This window comes from Delphinapterus leucas, chromosome 9, assembly GCF_059928025.1.
Source record: "Delphinapterus leucas isolate spDelLeu-1000000601 "Yukka" chromosome 9, BTC_Dleu_Yukka2, whole genome shotgun sequence".
Classification (NCBI taxonomy): domain Eukaryota; kingdom Metazoa; phylum Chordata; class Mammalia; order Artiodactyla; family Monodontidae; genus Delphinapterus; species Delphinapterus leucas.
In genome coordinates this window covers 40,782,538-40,800,680 of record NC_143137.1, presented here as the reverse complement: position 1 = coordinate 40,800,680, position 18,143 = coordinate 40,782,538, and the positions used below count along the sequence as shown (strand labels likewise).

Below are 18,143 nucleotides of genomic sequence, written 5' to 3'. Positions count from 1 at the left end.
TTGCTGTTGTTCTCATTAACAACAGTCGAAGTTAATTCTCTCTGTAGATTGAGGGACCTGAATTATTCCCCATGCTTCAATGACCCAATTGCCCACTTTGCTTTGCTGTGGCCATTGCTCCTCTCCTCTGCTGTAATAGGCTTAATGGCCTTGTGTGAGGGAGCAAAACCCTTTGATGTGGGAGTGAAGAGCGCTGGCCTAGACTCTTTCAAAGGGAGTCTCTGAGGGGCCCAGGCACTGCTGGAAAGCAGAGGAGTCTGGTGTTTAGTGGGGGTGATGAGAGTCTATAAACCTGGTGGGAGGAATGTGGGGCGAAGGGAGGTTAGGAGATGTGGATTTTCAAGGGCCATGTTTCCTGCCTAACAAAAGGAATACGAGAAGAGAGATTTGCTAAATCTTTAGACATGAAGACAGCTACGGAGAGGCCCTCAATCTCCACTTGCACTCTCTGGATTAAGAGGATTCAATTATGCTATTTGATTCACCAATATCTCAGTATTCAGCACTGATTAACTCAAGGGGTGGAAGACAATTTTCCCCTTGGTCGCAAGAGAGGGCAATTGTACATGGCAAGAGCAAGGGTACTTGAAATGAATTAAAGGAATGTCTCATTTTTCTCGTGGAATGAGGTTTTTGACTAAGGGCTCCAAGAGGATGGACTATTTTGCTCCAGGCAGGATGCGAGCTGTAATTAAATGCAAACCAGATGGCAGGCCTGAAGCAGCAAACTTTAGTTTCCTAGGCTGGGACCTTCTCATCTCAGGCACACAATAGCTTCATTTGACTTCATTACATGAAATATGCCCCCTCCCTGGCACACATGTGCATACACATATAATCTCCTCAACACACACACACACACACACACACACACACACACCCCACATCCTCCCATATGCACACACCTGCACAGGTACTCATTCTTGGTTTGCCTTGCAACGGATAACTGTTTACGGAGCAGCTCTTCTGGAACTCTGAATTACTAGACTTCAAAGGCCGCAGAGGAAAGGAGTGGATGAGTTTCACAGCCACTGTCAGAGGGACTGATGCAACCCTTTCCCAGAAGCAGCCTCACTCTGTGGCCACGACCAAAAACTGTTTGGAGATCTGCAGCTCTGTCCTGGCTCTTCTGCAATCACCCTGGCAAGCTGGCTCTCCCTGGCATCGGCCCTCGGGTTTCTAGCCCAGAGACTGTTCCTACTCAAGGCTCAGGTGCTGTCCACGACTCGACCTTCTCTAGGGGCAGGGCTCCCGACTTCCTAAGCAGCACAACCAGCGAGAACGAGAGTGCTGCATTTAAACCTACAGTCCACGCCAGTCTAGTGCCTATCTGTGGGTTGAGGAGTGGATTAAATCCCTGTAACTATGGAGATAAATAACACACCCAGTGAGTGGGAGAGCCGATTCTCTGGGCCATGTAGGTTAGGAATGGTTTTTTTGTTTTCCTGCCCAGACCACTTTCCCTATTTCCTGGTCAGGTTAAGAACGAGGCGGTGAAAGACTTCATATAGAGCTTGTGGTTGCTTTGACCTCTAACTTTTCATTTTACTGCATTAGAGCAGAGATGCCAAATGGCTGGCCTCTGGACAGTTCTGAGTTCATGAGGGAGGTTTCATCAGTGAGTTTTTCACCAGTTAATAGCAAACAGAGGAAAATGAAGACACTGCTGTGACTTTTTCACACAGCTAATTTAATTTAGTACAAGGGACTGTCCTTTATTCCAAGATTAGGCCTTTCTGGTCTTTCATTTTGTTTGATCAAGAGCCCTTTTTAAAATGAAAGCAATGTGATATTAAATTTTAGTTAGATTTTCTTTTATAATAGCCTTTATTTCTGCCAAAACTGAAAGTTGGCAACCCACTGTCGATTCACTTTTCTTGTTCTTTTAAAATATTTATGTATTGGTGAAAGCCCAATTTAGGGACTCACTATGAAGCGTGTCAGGCAACATCTGGCTCCACACTTCTCAATTTGAGCGCTCATCAGAAACGCCTGGAGGGTCTGTTAAGACAGAGGTTGTTGGCCCCATCCCCAGAGTTTGTGATTCATCAGGTCTGGGAGTGAGGATCTGAGAAGCTGCATGTCTAGTAATTTCCCAGGTGATGCTGCTGCTGGTGGTCCAAAGACCACACTCTGAGAACCACTGGTCCAGCTCTGTCCATGGTGGGATGCGGAAGGCTTTCTGAGACCTGAAGGGAGGGTCCTTATTACAGGCAGAGGCCTGGGGAGACCCCATAGCAAGAATGCATAGACACTGCCCCAGACTCTGCGGTACTGGGTTTCAAATAACGTGGGCTGAAGAGGCAGTGCTCCCATGAAAAGAAATAAGATTGCCTTCTGAACTAAATGACACTATGAAGACCAGACTGTCCCATTTTTAAGCTGGAGGAAGCGAGAATGTTCCAGGCTGTCTGTCTGATATGTCAGCCCAGAGTCTGAGTGTGTCAGGAATTTGCCACTTGTGGTTTATTTTCCCCTGTGATGGCCATGAGCTGCAAGGAAGACAGTACAGATTTGACTTCCATAGGCCCTGGGGTGACAAGGGGGAAGGTGCTAGGACCTGGAGGTAAGGATTCTGTTTGCGACTTGTTTATATGACTCATGGCAGGGTCCAGGTGACTTTTAAAAGTTATTTTAAAGTGTCTTTACTTTTTTCTCACTCTTTGATTTCTCTACCTGAGATATCCTCTGAGGCTATGTCTAACTTTATCTCATTTCTCTTCCAAATTAATCCATTACCTTTGTGTATTTTAATATTTCTGTAATACTTTGTTTAATTAGTACACTTAATGCTGACTAAAAAAACCTGGAACCTGCTTTGGTGTTGGGCTAAAATAATCTAGCATATGACTGGCTCTTTAAAAGACATGGTACAGAAATAGCAAATCGGTATAAATAATATGTATTTTGGGGAATATTTAGGAAACAACAGAATGCTATTGAGTGTCTGAGTTACTTCTTTGAAGTAAACTAGCCATACGTGGATCTGGCATTAGCTCTGCATTATAAGTGTGGGATACAGTAAACTATAATGCATAAACGTGGTGGGATCAAGTACATGATTCATGTGAAATTATTTTGGGTCATCAGAAAAAGACAACTGACAATCAGGTTTATATTGTTTTTGCTCCTTAGAATAACACTTGGACAAGTAACGTAAAAGTGGGTGTTTGAACCCCAGGTTTACGTCTTTCAGGAAAGATAGGTGAGCACCCTTTTACACCCTCCCCTCTTCAGTCCCAAACCACAAATCCATCAAGGTCTTATGCTTGATGAGACGGCTCGGCCAGGACTCACAGCTAGATGAGACATGCCTAATGGGTTTACTGAGGTTGATAGTCTTTCTGCATGATATTCTGTGACCAGGAAACGAACAAGCAACCAAAACTCAGCCCTCCAACACAGGAGAGGCACTTACGTTTGTCCTGCAAGGAATCGTGGGGCACTTCTCCCTGAGGACTTTCTTCCAAGTCTCCATAATGCAGGACCTTGTGGTTTGGTGAAAGCCGACAATACCAAAACTTGTCTGGGGGAAAAAAAACACAAATTTACCAGGTAAGCGATTCTGGTTTCCAAAAAATATTGACATCCTTATTTCATCATAGTCTTGCCTAGCAGAACACGCAGTTCCTTCGATTTTAATTCTTCAAGAAGGAATGATTCTAGAGCCCTGGCAGTTAGCCCCTTCTCGATTTTGATATTTAGTTAGCTCCTGTCCTTCTTGGTAGACATTTGGTACCACTGGGAAAGTTATCAAATCCTTTGAGGACAATGGCAACAGAGTTTCTGAGGTGGTGGCTTCCAGAGGGTTACTAGAATGACTAGGGGATTATTCTTTATTCAGTTGGGCCTGACAAAAGTGGGGAGGGAGATGAAGAAAAAACAGCTTTCTGAGAATTTTTCTGCTTCCACTTTCCTCTGTGAGGTGGTTGTGCCATATCTCAGTTGGCATATCAAACCCCTCACCCCTGAGGCCTATGCACACAAACTAATCAATGAATAAATTGTTAGGAAGCTAGTGACACACACAAGGGATGGAATTCATGAGGAAATACACTAATGATTCAGAAATTTATCCAAGAATGAGGATATTGCAATCATCTCCTCTCTCTTTCCTAGAGTTTAGTCCTCTTAAATAAGTGTGACCAGTACCTTAGGATCATTCTCATAAATAACTCCTTTAAGTTGACTTCCCCAAATGTAATAAAATTTTTTGAATAAGCTGGTGAGGCAGCAAGAAGGAGGCAGAGAGTGCTTTTTCTAGATAAGAAACTTAGATTGTGACAGCAATCTTTGTGCAGCTCTCAGGGCTGTGCTAGATGCTGCCTCCTCCAGGAAGCCCTCTCTGATTACTGCAGCCAAAGGGACCCTTCCCATCCTCTTAGCTGCTCCAGCATCTCCTTGGATCCTTGGTGCTCCCATGTTAAGCCCCTTAGTATTCCCCATTATCTGCCATAGACCCTAGGTAAGCAACTTGCCCCAGTGGGTTCAGTGTGAAAGGTTACTGACAGAAGAGGACTCCAGGACACACATCAGCCCTGACAGTGTGGAGAAGCCAGGGCGCTCTGATGACAACCACTGTCTTCACAATTGCACTGCACTGGTCCCTTGGCACAGTGCCTGGCACGTGGAAGTTACACAGTTGCTGTTGGCTAAATTGATAAATGAAGACCCACCGGTCAAGATGCTTAAGGCACAGAGCATCCCTGACCTGTAAACCCCTTTGTGACATTATGCAATTGGCAAACACAGTGGCCTTGGTCAAGTCACCCCATTACTGTGTCTACAAACACAAATTATTTTGAAGCCACTCTGACCAAAAAGGTCTCTATAATGTTTAAGAAAAATGTTCTTCTACCTAAAATTGCTTTCACTGCAAAACCACATTTTAACTACAATTCTTTTGTAGAAAAGAAAGTTTTAAAACTGGAAGTAAAAGCCACACAATGAACAAAGAAAACACCCAAACTGGATCCACAAAAGCAAAATGCCTCTGTGATTCCTTTCTCATCTATAAACAGGGTTTGAGAATTCCTGAACGTAGCCAGAATATGGCAATCCATATACTTAAAAAAATCTAAACGCTGGTGGGAAAATTTGAGAGGAAAGAAACAGTGATTTGAGTGCTAGGAAAACATCTGGAATTGCTAAATTTTCAAAATTCTGTTATATATATATACCTATACACACACACACATATACTCAACAGCACAGGTCATTCTTCTGGGAGAGCATTTCAAAGGGAGAAAATAAAGTTATTCCCTGAATAATTCATGACCATTTCAATTAGGCAGTTTTCCATAAGGAGAACACATTTGGGAATTTGACTTGTAATTCACAATAGGAATTGCAATTCCAAAGGAGAGGGCCAACTTTTGGCCACGAGCACCAACAGTGCTCTTGGGAACCTGGCATGAGTAATTGTAGAGATTTCTTCCCCCCAAAGGACCTTTCACCTTGTCTAAATGAACTGTGATGGCCACAAATCTAGCTGGAAAAATTTCCTAGAGAGCTCTCCTTCCCCTGCTACCTCTGAGATGGGACTTTGGCTAAGTGAGCAACTGAAAAAGGGTGACAGAAAGCTGGGAAGGAAGTTGGTGAGCTGTAGTGCTTGAACACGCTGGTCTTATTTTGAGTGAGGTCTTAGCCTGTTCTTCCTAGAAATCCCTCACTTTTCAAACCGGGGTAAACTCTAGGGATTGGCAGTGGTAACCTGAAGCCCAAGGGTCAATATGGCACAAATGGATCAATCATCCTCAGTATAATTGGGGGAGCATCGAGAACTTTAAGTGGTACAAACATATACTGTGGAGTAAAATGCACAACTTACATTCCCTTGCAACACTTCAAAAATTTGCTGCACATACTTTCGTAAGTTGTCTATTTAATACGTTATGTCTATTTCTCCAGTGAATATTTGCAGAGTGCCTACAGTACTCTACTGGGTGTAGCAAAAATTATTAGGATGAAAGGCAGACATGAGGGACAAAGCCAAGCAGCTCAAGGAGAAGGAGCTCCCTAGCTCTTAGTGGCAACTTAAAGAAATATGGTGGAAACACTTGTTTCCCGGGTCTGGGAAGTAGGGACCGTGACTCAGCAACTCTGCCTATACTACAGGGAAAAACAGGAATAGGGAAAATCTCTTGTGCAACACACTCCTACATTCAGAAACTACTGAAAACAGTGGCTATTTATCAGGGTTCCGGGAGGTAAAACAACCGTCTTCCTTGAAAAGCTGTAGTCACTGTTTGTTTAAAGAAACACAAAAGGCTACTTGGAACCTTGCCATAACAATACAGGGTATAGCTGACAGATTTTCCTCCTTCCAGAGGCTTAAATTCTCTTGACTTTTATGACACCACCAGCTTCTGGTTTTCCTCCTACCTCTGGCTACCTCTTCTCTTATCCTATAGAAGTTCCTCTTTCTCTGTCTACTACTAAGATGGTGGAGAGCAAAAGATCTGTGCATCATTGATGTGAGTGATGTGTTCTGCTCCTCCCATCAAATAGGAAGTCTTGGATGGATGACAAAATATTGGAAAAGGGGCTGAACGGCTTGGGAAGGTTGTTTTGACTCATAAACAAATGGGTGGATACTCAGCCAGTATCTCTCTCAGGATAAAGGCTGGAGTCCTTAGCTCTGGGAAGGTTTAGAGGCATCATAACTCGTGTGTGGCTGTCTTGAAGGCAGAGCCGCTCTAAAGGAGAGCAGAGATGCCACCTCCGACCAGCAGAGCGCACCGACTTGTTGCGTGAGACAGTTTCAGTGTCAGCCATCAGTGGCAGCTTGATTCGCAGTTTCTTTTATGGTAAGAAAAATGTGTATTTTCTATTCAAAACCCAGCATGATGTTACTAGTTCCCCAATCCCTCTGGGCAATGAATGAGTGGATTGTGTCACCAAAAGGAATTAGCAGGAAGCAGTGAGAACATTAGCAAAGATTGTTTAGTAGCATTTAAAGAGAAAACAGGAGTTAGTATAGAGGTCTTTCAGTCAATTAGAAATGTTAGTACGTTAATAGCCATCTTTTCATTCCCCCAACTCAAAAACTGAAAATATGGAGATAATTTTGTGCTTCACTCTTTTTTTCTGTGTGTGTGTGTGTGTGTGTGTGTGTGTGTGTGTGAAGGTCAGAGGGAAAAGCTGGTTTCAAAGCTCACAGCCTGGTAAGAAGGTCTCCAGGGCTGATTAAAGTTATATGTCACATAGATCATTATGCAGCTAATCACCCTTGACAACTGTAATTCTTGCAGCAATGTTCGAAAGAACTTTCTGCAATGATGCAAATACTCTGTACCTGCTTATTCAATAGTAATAGAAGAAATTTTGAATCTTATTTAATTTTAATTAACTTAAATAGCCATAGGTAGCTATATGGAACAGTGCAGCTCATTGTCTCTCTTCATACCCAGGCTGGAGACAAGTGTTGGGTCGACCAGCAGGTGTTTATGGGAGACGGGCTAGCTGAATAGCTACCATTGTTGAGTGTGAAATGTGGACTGTAAAGTGAGGCACAGGGCACAGCAAGAACCGAGTCCTGATGGACTCTGCCATGGACTCAGGGGGACATCTTTGTCTTGTGCGCAAAGCCCACAGTTGGCAGCTGGCTGCTGGCCCAGGGGGCCCTGAAAGTCCTGCATTTGGGAGACAGGTGGCCTTTACTAAAGTGAAATCTTATGGCACTTCCACTAGGACTTTGGGTCTTTCTTAGGTTAACCTAAAATGTGCAAAATCTTCAGCGTGCTAGGGGAAGGTCTGCTTCCTGCCTAGGGTCAAACGTTTCCAAGTCACAAAACATGAGGAACCCCAGCAATGCTTTTAAAGGGAAATGTCATCTTCCAGGTGATGAGATAGAAGATATCTCTGTTAGTTCAGTAAAGGAAGACAACAACTACGGATACAGAATGAAGGTCATTCCGCCTTTCAAATCTTCCTCACTTCACTGAACATTCTTCAGAAGGAGATACTCTTGTTTTGATTCAGAATTCTGTCTCCCTGGAGACTCTCCTTTCATAGCAAAAGATTAACTCCAGAGCCCCCGAGTCATTTTAAAGATGGTTTGGCCTAACTGATACTTTGGAGTCACACAGACCTGAGTTACACACCTGGTCTTGACACATCAGCTATGGAGTCTTGGCCAAATTATAAAAACCTTAGGGACCCCTATGGTTCCTCTGTTAAGTAACACTAATAATTATATGAGTAAAACATATACAGAGAATCCATCATGCACCTTCCACAGAGCTGGCTCTCAAATATTAGTGCCTTCCTAATCTTCTAGTCAATGATAACCCCTCTCATTCACATTACTGGTCCCTCCACCCTTTTTTTTAATGTTTTTTTTTTCCTTTTTTTTGCGGTACGCAGGCCTCTCACTATTGTGGCCTCTCCCGTGGCGGAGCACAGGCTCCGGATGCGCGGGCTCAGCGGCCATGGCTCACGGGCCTAGCCGCTCCGCGGCATGTGGGATCTTCCCGGACCGGGGCACGAACCCATGTCCCCTGCATCGGCAGGCGGACTCTCAACCACTGCGCCACCAGGGAAGCTCTGGTCCCTCCACCTTTTGAGAACAATGATTATCTGTTATTTTCATCTATTGCAAAGTGATTTTTTTCTGAAAATAATCTGACTTCTCTTCTTTTGAAAAAACGCATTTACTTATACCTGCCTTTTTGTAAAAATGAGTTATGATAAGGTTTAATTAAATATTAAAAGAAAATTTCAATCAAAGAGGAAGAAACAACCTGCTCCCCAGAAGGGTTCACATGGTTACTGAAATGACCTGAACGTACCATTCGGCTCTAGGTCTCCTGAGCGAGCTGAAAGAACAAGGCAGGTACACCGCCCTTGGCCTCGGCGCGGAAACATGCCAACTCCTCTGGGTACACGTGTCACTCACCAGTGGGTTTCAGATTAAGTTTGTCATGTTAATGCTTAGAGAAGGGATACTGGTCAACAAAACGGACACTGTCTTCAACAAGAAGCAAAAGTTTCATACTATCATTTCTTGAAAATGATACTCCAGTGTGTAGCCCTGGGCTCTTATCAAGACTATTTAATGCAAGTGATTCTGAAAGACCCTAATCTCTGAAAAGAAAGGAAAATAGGAGGCAGTTCCTGAGCCTGTAGATTCTCATGAAGCATATAACAGCTCGAACACAGACAACTTCTGGGATTTCATCTTAACTCTCTTGAGAAGTTCAGGAAACACGGAAGCAAGGCAATCTCATTATGAAGGATTGTGAACAAGAGCCTTTCACATTCCATAGAGAATGCGGGACAGAGTGAAGCAAGTATGTGACAGCCGTTGCCACTCTATGGCCTGTGTTTAAAAACCTATATTCTAAGTAACTGTAAGCTAAACTTAATACTAAATACCATTAATGAATGTTTGACCGTGTGCTGAGTACCAAGTGCTACAGATGCATGATTTTATTTAACCCTTGCAATGATTCGATGTAGGAACTGACATCATCCCCACTTGACAGATCAGGAAACAGAAGCACAGAGAGATTTATTAGGTTGTCCAAGGCTACCCAGCTAGGGGATGGGGAGGCAGGGACTTGAATGCAGCTTGGTGTGTCTCCCATGATTTACTGCCTCTCAGTTCTACTGTGGTCAGAATTCCCAGAAATCCAGATTTGTATATATCTATATTGGACTAACCAAGTAGCAGAGTTGCAAATGAGGCAGGTAGAATGATGGGCAAGTAGCAACTCAGGGGCCTTCTAGCCAAACGTGGCACACTAAAGGGCTCTACATATGCTCCTCTCCTTTCCAGTTCTGTGAGAGAGGAAGCTCTTTCCTATTTTCCCCTGTAAAGTTAATACTTAAATGCACTCATCTGTGTTTGACTCACTGTTGGACAAGTTTAGAGGGAGTGTGGTCACGCACGGGCCCTTTGCGTATGTGCTTGCTCTTTAACCTGGGATGGCTCGTGGCTGTTCCTGTCTGAGATCTCACCTTTCTCCAAGGGATTAAAATGATTTTCCATCATGTCCTCACTAATGTGGGTAAATCTAAATGGAATGTTTTGATGGGGTGATAGGAAACCAATTTCAGCACAGTCTGCTTTGAATCCCTATTTTTAAGCACACAGAGCTAGTCACCAGGTTTTAGATCAATTTACCAAACACCAAAAAGCCTTCCTTCACTTGGAAGGATGATTTTATACTAAACACAGATGGTCGTGCTCCCTAGGGAGTTTAACTAATAAATTTATAATCTAGATGCTAATATTTTTTGCTCAGTAGGTAATTCATTTTTAGAAAACTGGAAAAAAGTGGCATATTTGGGACTAACACTTCTTTAGCCAAAAAACTGTAATTATGACATCTAGAATCAGGATTATTCAAGTAGAATCTACCCATTTCAGCCTAGAAAGGGAAGTCTCGTGGTGGAGTAGACTGGAGGGTAAAATTGGGTTCTCTGAATTAGGTTCCGAAGGATTCTAGCTAGGCATGAGCGGAGGCATTTGGTGGCATGTGTCTATTTGCCACCTCTCTCCTCCCCCCACTTCTGTGCCTTTTGCCCAATGTCAGGTAAATAAAAACTTTATAAATCACCTTACGCGGGCAATATATCCTGAATATTGATTTTGCCAAAGGCAGTGAGGAGATCAGAGCATACAGTAGGCAATCTGGCTGACTGAACTAATAGATCATCTAGTCCTATTCTCCCACTTAACAGATGAGAAACCGTGGCCCTGAGAGGTCACGTGTTCTGCATATAAACACCCAGGTGGTTAACTCTGTAAGTACAGAGTTGAGAAGCTTAGAACCAAGTCTACTCACCCCCAGCTCATTGTTCTTTTCTACAGGATCGTCCAGAATAAAACAGTAGCTACCACCCCCTTTGTTTAAAGCTGCTTTCTAAGAGCTGCATTCATGAGCACTTTTCTTCCTCACAATAGCTTTAGGAGACAGGCATTGTTAACCCCATTTCAGATGGGGAAACTGCTCAAGGTCACAGAGCTGGACAGGGACAGAGGTAGGAAGGTACCCACTTCATCTGGCTCCAGGGCTCTTGTCTTCCTCACTGTGCCACACTATCTTCTTAGAACAGCATTCACTCTGATGAAGGTGCCCAAATGCAAGGAATGCAGTGAGGAAAGAGGGGGTGAACCAGTCCTCCAACGGCTGAATGGGAGAGGTGAGTTCCTTCTTCCTAATGTGAGCCTTTGTCAGTCCCAGCTGTAACTCAGCCCTTTCTTACTCTGCCCATTTGTCCTCCCCCGAGGCCCAGCCTGAAGCTCATTGTCATGGTTTCTTTTCTTTTTTTTTTTTTAACATCTTTATTGGGGTATGATTGCTTTACAATGGTGTGTTAGTTTCTGCTTTATAACAAAGTGAATCAGTTATACATATACATATGTTCCCATATCTCTTCCCTCTTGCATCTCCCTCCCACCCACCCTCCCTATCCTACCCCTCCAGGCGGTCACAAAGCACGGAGCTGATCTCCCTGTGCTATGAGGCTGCTTCCCACTAGCTATCTACCTTACGTTTGGTAGTGTATATATGTTCATGCCTCTCTCTCGCTTTGTCACAGCTCACCCTTCCCCCTCCCCATATCCTCAAGTCCATTCTCTAGTAGGTCTGTGTCTTTATTCCTGTCTTACCCCTAGGTTCTTCATGACATTTTTTCCCCTTAAATCCCATATATATGTGTTACCATACAGTATTTGTCTTTCTCTTTCTGACTTACGTCACTCTGTATGACAGACTCTAGGTCCATCCACCTCACTACAAATAACTCAATTTCATTTCTTTTTATGGCTGAGTAATATTCCATTGTATATATGTGCCACATCTCCTTTATCCATTCATCTCTCGATGGACACTTAGGTTGCTTCCATGTCCTGGCTATTGTAAATAGTGCTGCAGTGAACATTTTGGTACATGACTCTTTTTGAATTATGGTTTTCTTGCACTGCTGGTGGGAAGGTGAATTGGTACAGCCACTATGGAGAAGAGTATGGAGGTTCCTTAAAAAACTACAAATAGAACTACCATATGACCCAGCAATCCCACTACTGGGTATATACCCATTGTCATGGTTTCTTATCCTCTGGGAATAACCAGCATTTTCATTCGTCAAGGAAGTTCTGCCTTTGGACATTCCTTAATATGATTTTTAATGCTTACATTCGAAATACGTTGAATTTACTCAATATTCAGCGCAAAGCCATTAAAAGTAAATGGCCGGGAGGATGGGCTCAGCATAAACACGAAGTGATGTTTGTCATTAGTGGGCGAGGTCTGTGTCTGAGCAGGGCATCCATCAGGTTTCAAAAGTATCTGCCAGGGTTTCTCTGGGGCCATAACTGATGTTTGTTCTTGGTACAGTTGCTAATGCTTATGCTTGTTCCTGACTGTTCCCCAAATCTTATCTTCCAATTTTATTTTCTGACTATTTGTTTCCAGGACAGTATGATATGAGTACTTTGCAATGAGCAGTATGTCAAGAAAGCAATCAAGGGACTTTACTTCCCTGGCTAAGAAACAGCTGGAAATTCTTTCCACCTATTGGAGCTAGTCTAATGGCATCCATTTTAACTGGATATTTTGGGATTAAAGTTTATAGAGACAGTCCAGAAATTTGTCTTGCAAGATTATGAAAATTGATTCTATCCCACCTTGGTTCACTGTTACTTATATCTACAAATAAAATAATTCTGACTTGGAAGAGAAGCAGTATAGGGATTTGAAAATAAGGGCCATCCATGCTGAAAATTTCAAGATCAAATCTAACAGTGGGTGCCAGCTCTCCTGATAGCATAGTGAATCATTAAAAGTTAGAGCCATAGAGCTGCTGGAGTATAAATCCCTGCTCTTCTGTGACTTTGAGCAAGTTACTTCGCACCTCACTGCCTTAGTTTCCCTATCTGTAAAGTGGGCGTAATCACAGTAGCTATTTCATAGGGTTACTGGGAAGATGAAATTCATTAACATAGGTAAAGTGAGAGCCTGGCAAATGGTAAGCTCTCAATAACGTCAGCTGTTGTTGAACCACTACTGGCAGACTTGAGGCACGAAATGGCCCAGGTGGCTCTTCAGTTCCACAGGTCTCCTGGTGATTCTAGATTTTGATTCTCCCTGGGTATACATGGGAAATCAGAACTTACCTGGACTGCTAGTCCTGTCCTGAGTACAATGCTGCATAGCCTACCCTTAAACCAACACCCATGCCCATGTGACTCCCCAGGGGGCAGGCCACTGTTCTTCCTTGCTGGGTCTGGAGTGGCCCCAAACAATACCTTGCCTCCGCCGGCAGTTGAGTTTCCTAAAGCAGGTCCCTTCCACGAGGCGGTTCAGGCGTTGTTGTTTGATCAACTCCAAGATTTCTGGCTGAATCTTCTCCTTTAGTTCCCTGTGAAAGGATAAACACATATTCCACAACGCGCCTTGAGAACAGCACTTGGCTGAAAGGGCACCATGGGCAGATGGGGCAGGCGAGTGCAAGCTGCAACTTTTCGTGAACAACCCGATACTCCCAAGTGGGTGCTTTAGAGAATCATTTATTAAGCATCAGTGGAAAGAGGTTCTCTGACATTTACAGATACCCACAAGAGCACCAATCACTTCAGTGACGTTTCTCTAGACCAAGGTCTCCCGAGAAATTTCTTCTCTTGTTTTACAAAGCCACAGATATAAATTTATGTGAAAATTCACTCAGCTCTGCTGAGACAATGAATCTCTGGTCATGTTCTGCCCCCCTACAGCAGATAAACTCCTAGACTGCATCTGTGATCTGCCACCACACGATGACTATTCCACAGCAAACACAGTATCGGGCAAAGTACAGGACCACATTTTGCTTTGGATTCTGTCACTTACAACTGGGAACAACACATTGACCCAGATTGTAGCCCACAGAGATTGGGATAATGAGAGGATAAATTAAGGCTTATTTGGCTCTTGTCTCAGGGTAATACAATGTAATTTAGGTTTAGATGCACTATGCTGTAAAGATATGATAAGAGAGTGCAATGGGTTTTAAATCTTTTATTTCAAGAGCAGAGACTTTTTATCATGTGAAATTTTATGTAGTGCCCTAGCACTTGAGTCTAGTAAAGCTAGAGTTGTTCTACTTGAGGATGTATAGAGAGACCCAGAGTCCAGCCCTCAGAGCAGTGTTGAAAGCACTGACCCAAACTCAGAAGGACAGGACTTCAGTAGGCTCTGCCCATGACTGGCATTTCAGGTAGCTCCTGTAAGTCTCAGTTTCCTCATCTGTAAAATGGGAATAAGAATCTTTTCTGTCCCAAAGGAGACAGTGTGAGTGTAAGTTAGCTGTAAGCATTGGGCAGGAATGCAAGGTGTTACTGAATTTGCTTTGATGATATTCTCTTCTTTCCTCAAGCCAAATATTCCTGGTGTCCATATTACACTGTAGTCAAGGCTCACATTTTTGTGAGCTTCAGCCTTAACTCTGGGCTTGCTCTGGATTGCAGGCAATCTGTCTTCACATGGTGCTCTGTTTCCAGGTGCGGAAGGCACGGACACTCGGTAAGTGTGTGCTATGAGCCAGGTAGTATGTACCATGCAATTTTAGCTCATTTAACACCCCTTCCCTCTTCCCCACCACAAAAGCGCCAACTTTTGGGAACTGGTATTAATTTCATCATTCCCATCTCACAGATGGGAAAGAGTTTACAGAGGTGAAGCCCTGAATAGGGGTACAAACTCAAGTGCTTCTTGTGCAAACTGCATCTATTTACCCATGAGAAAAAAAAAAAAGAATAAAAAGTGATATAAAAGGATCTGGCCATCTAACAAGGTATTCTAGAAAGCTGTTAATACATATTTTGGCCTTAAATGGCCTCAAATGCCCTGTCATTTGATACTGTTCCAACTGACTATTTATAAAGCCTAATGTGAAGATTCAGCCCCAGAGGTACAGCTTGGTGCATTTGCTTTACTTGCATTTGCTTTTCCAGTGTGGGTCTCACAGGGTCTCATCTCAGGCTTTCAGATCACTAAAACTATCTGTTATCAGCGTTCAGCTTTTGTAGAATGGACTCAGCAAATTGCAGCTTTGATGAACCCTGCTCCGAATGGAGAAGGTGGGGAATTGCCAGGGCAGCTGCTCACAACAATAAATCACCACTCCTGGCTTCCGAGTTGGGGCGACGGGGAAATCATGGGAGAGAGAATCTGAATTTCATCAAGTCTTAGGTTAGAGATGTATCTTTAAATAATAGTTTTACTAGGCTAGAGTTTAGTTATTAAAATGGAGATGAAGATGCAGAGACAAGGGCCAAAAGGAGGAAATAACTGAAAGAACTTGATGATTTATGATTTTTAGTGTAAGACCCTGATGTGCTCATCGTGACACACTCCATTTATGAACCATCTTCGGAGACAGACTATCAGAATAAGTGGATCTGCTGCTACAAGAGTTACCTTTTCTTGTTATGAACCCCAAAGGACTCCAAAACATGATTAGGCGATGTGGGAAATGGAACAGATTTTTTTTTTCCCCCTAAGTTATATCCTCTTCTTTCCCTGCAAATGGACTCAGTAGTTACCAAATTCACTCATATTAGGAAAACATATGCAATCCCTATATGGTGTCTCTGTGAATGAGATATGACCTCTAGGGTAATCCAGGTAATAACCATGGGCTGAAATTGGGTTTTGAAATTCTCAGGTTGGGGCTAATGAGGTCAAGGTCACGGCTTCACTGGCTTTGCTTTGATAAATATTCCCCTAATTCTATCTAAAAGCCCTGTAAATAAATAAAAGGAGGAAGATTAAAGGAGGGAGAATAAATGAGTGTGTGAAGAGCAATTCAAATTCTAACACTTTTTCCTGAAGAGAATCCCAAGTCCAGGCCCAATGAGGCCAGTGCCATGTGCAGAGGACAGACAGCACCACTAGACTAGTGAGACTCCTTCCTGGACCTGGGGTCTGCCCTGCCGAGCTGCCATCTGGTGTTCATCTAGAACAGAGGTTGGCAAACTTTTTCTGTAAAAGGCCAGATGGTAAATGTTCCAGACTTTGTGGGTCATACACTCCGTAGCAACTACTCAGCTCTGCCATGGTAGAGTGAAAGCAGATGACAGCATGCGAACAAAGGAGCGTGGCTGTGTTCCAATAAAGCTCTATTTACTAAAACGGCTAGTGGGTCAGTTTTGGCCTAAGAGCTAGTTTGCCAATCCCTGATCTACAAGGGCTCTGGGGAGACTCTGGGCTGAGTAACAGTGCCTATTTCATAGAAATTGATCTGTTTCTGTCTTACTACAGGGTCCCCAAGGTCATTCCTTGCACCTCTTTCTGGTCTTCATATTTCAGACTCATGACTTTAAACACCAACTTTCTGCTGACTACATCCAAATTTACTATTGTAACCTAGACCTCTCAGCCAAACTCCAAACCCATCAATCCAGCTGTCTATTTGGATATCTCACAGACGCCTCAAACTTGACAGGTGCAAAACTAAACTCTTGATCCCCTTGTCCAAGCCTGCTCCACTCACTCTGTCCTTTAGTTGTTCAGGCCCCAAATCTGAGTTCATCCTTCTCTTATACCCTTCACCTAATTGATCGGTAAATACCTTTGCTTCTTATCTTCAAAATCTATATAATCTATGGTAGAGACTCTAATCACTTCTCATCACCTCTTGCTTGGATTATTGAAATAACTTCCTCACTGACCTCTCTGCTTCCAAACTTGCCTCCTTGGAGTCTATTCGCCATACAACAGCAAGAGAGATCATTAAAAACCCAAGTCAGGGCACACCAGTCCCCTGCGCCAGTGATTCCCCAACAAGGTCCCACAAAATCAGGCTCCTAGCTACCTTTCTGGCCTCGCCTCCTATTGCTTGTTCTGCTCCAACCACACTTGCCGCCTTGTTACCAACTGAGTGCCCAGACCTACTCTGACCTCAGGGCTTTTGCACTGGTGATCCTCTCTGCTGGAAATCGTTTCTCCCACATACACACATAGCCTGCTCCCTTAGTCCTTTACACATCTTTACTCAAATGTCACCATGCCAACTAGAGAGATCTACTCTTGCCACTTTATTTAAAATCACAAACTCTCCATTTCCCTTATTCTGCTTTTTATTTCCTGTATCCACTTTTGAAAAAAAAATTATTTTATTGATGTACAGTTGATTTACAATGTTGTGTTAATTTATGCTGTTCATTAAAGTGATTCCATTGTATATATTCTTTTTCATATTCTTTTCCATTACGGTTTATTATGGGATATTGAACATAGTTCCCCGTGCTATACAATAGGACCTTGTTGTTCAGCCATTCTATATGTCATGGTTTGCACCTACTGAAAATATGGAACACTTCACGCATCCTTGCACAGGGGCCATTCTAATCTTCTCTGTATTATTCCAATTTTAGTATATGTGCTGCTGAAGCGAGCACTCCTGTATCCTCTTTTAACATGCTACAATCTTATTTACCATGTTTATCATCTATTTCTCCCCATTTAAATATAATCACTACAAGGGTGATAATTGTATCTGTTCTCTTCACTGCTGAATTATCAACACACAGAGCAGTACCTGGCAAGTGGCAGGTACTTGATAAGTGTTTATCAAGTGCACTGAACACTGGCTTTAGCTACGAGAGCCGTGAGCAAAGCTTGTGGCCAATCTTTAGCAAGGATGCAGGTTTGCAGGATAGGCACTAGCCTTATTTCTGGCTCTATTTGCTTTTACTGTTTCTTTCTCATCTACTTTTACTGTACATTCTGAGATAAGATGAGGTATAAACAAATACACTCACAGTGTCAGTTTTACCATTTACATATTGACACTGTGACACTTGTTAAATTCTGGTTATCAGCTCATAATAAGGGTGACCATTTCTCTGAGTGGATGTTATGTGCGGGGCATGTGCTAAGGGCTTTTCATGCACTATTTCATTGAGTCCTCCTAACAACCCAACGATGTGGACACTTTTATCATCTTCACTTTTAGACGTAAGAAAAACAGGTTTAGAATGGGTGACAGAACTTGACTAAAGAGCCACATCTGCAAATAATGGCCTTGGAATCTGGTCCTAGGTCTGTTAGCTCCTGGGTCTGGATTTTCCACATTTTGCTTCTCTGCTTCCCTGGTGTTTGTCCCTGCAGCTCCCCTTCCCCCAGCATCATTGTAAATGACCTATTTTGGGA

General features: G+C 43.1%; 1 protein-coding gene and 1 pseudogene across 4 annotated transcripts in view; both read right to left on the bottom strand.

Moving 5' to 3' along the window:
• Window positions 1–18,143, bottom strand: part of ELMO1 (engulfment and cell motility 1) — a 548,606-nt gene that overhangs the window by 21,569 nt on the left and 508,894 nt on the right. For all 4 annotated transcript variants that reach the window (XM_022583104.3, XM_089917010.1, XM_022583084.2 and 1 more), the window contains 2 exons: window positions 13,259–13,371; window positions 3,419–3,526 (listed from right to left, as the gene is read on the bottom strand). In XM_022583104.3, coding sequence (XP_022438812.1) covers window positions 3,419–3,526; window positions 13,259–13,371 — 221 coding nt within the window. The remainder of the gene's footprint in view (window positions 1–3,418; window positions 3,527–13,258; window positions 13,372–18,143) is intronic.
• Window positions 17,294–17,389, bottom strand: LOC115801760 (U6 spliceosomal RNA; annotated as a pseudogene).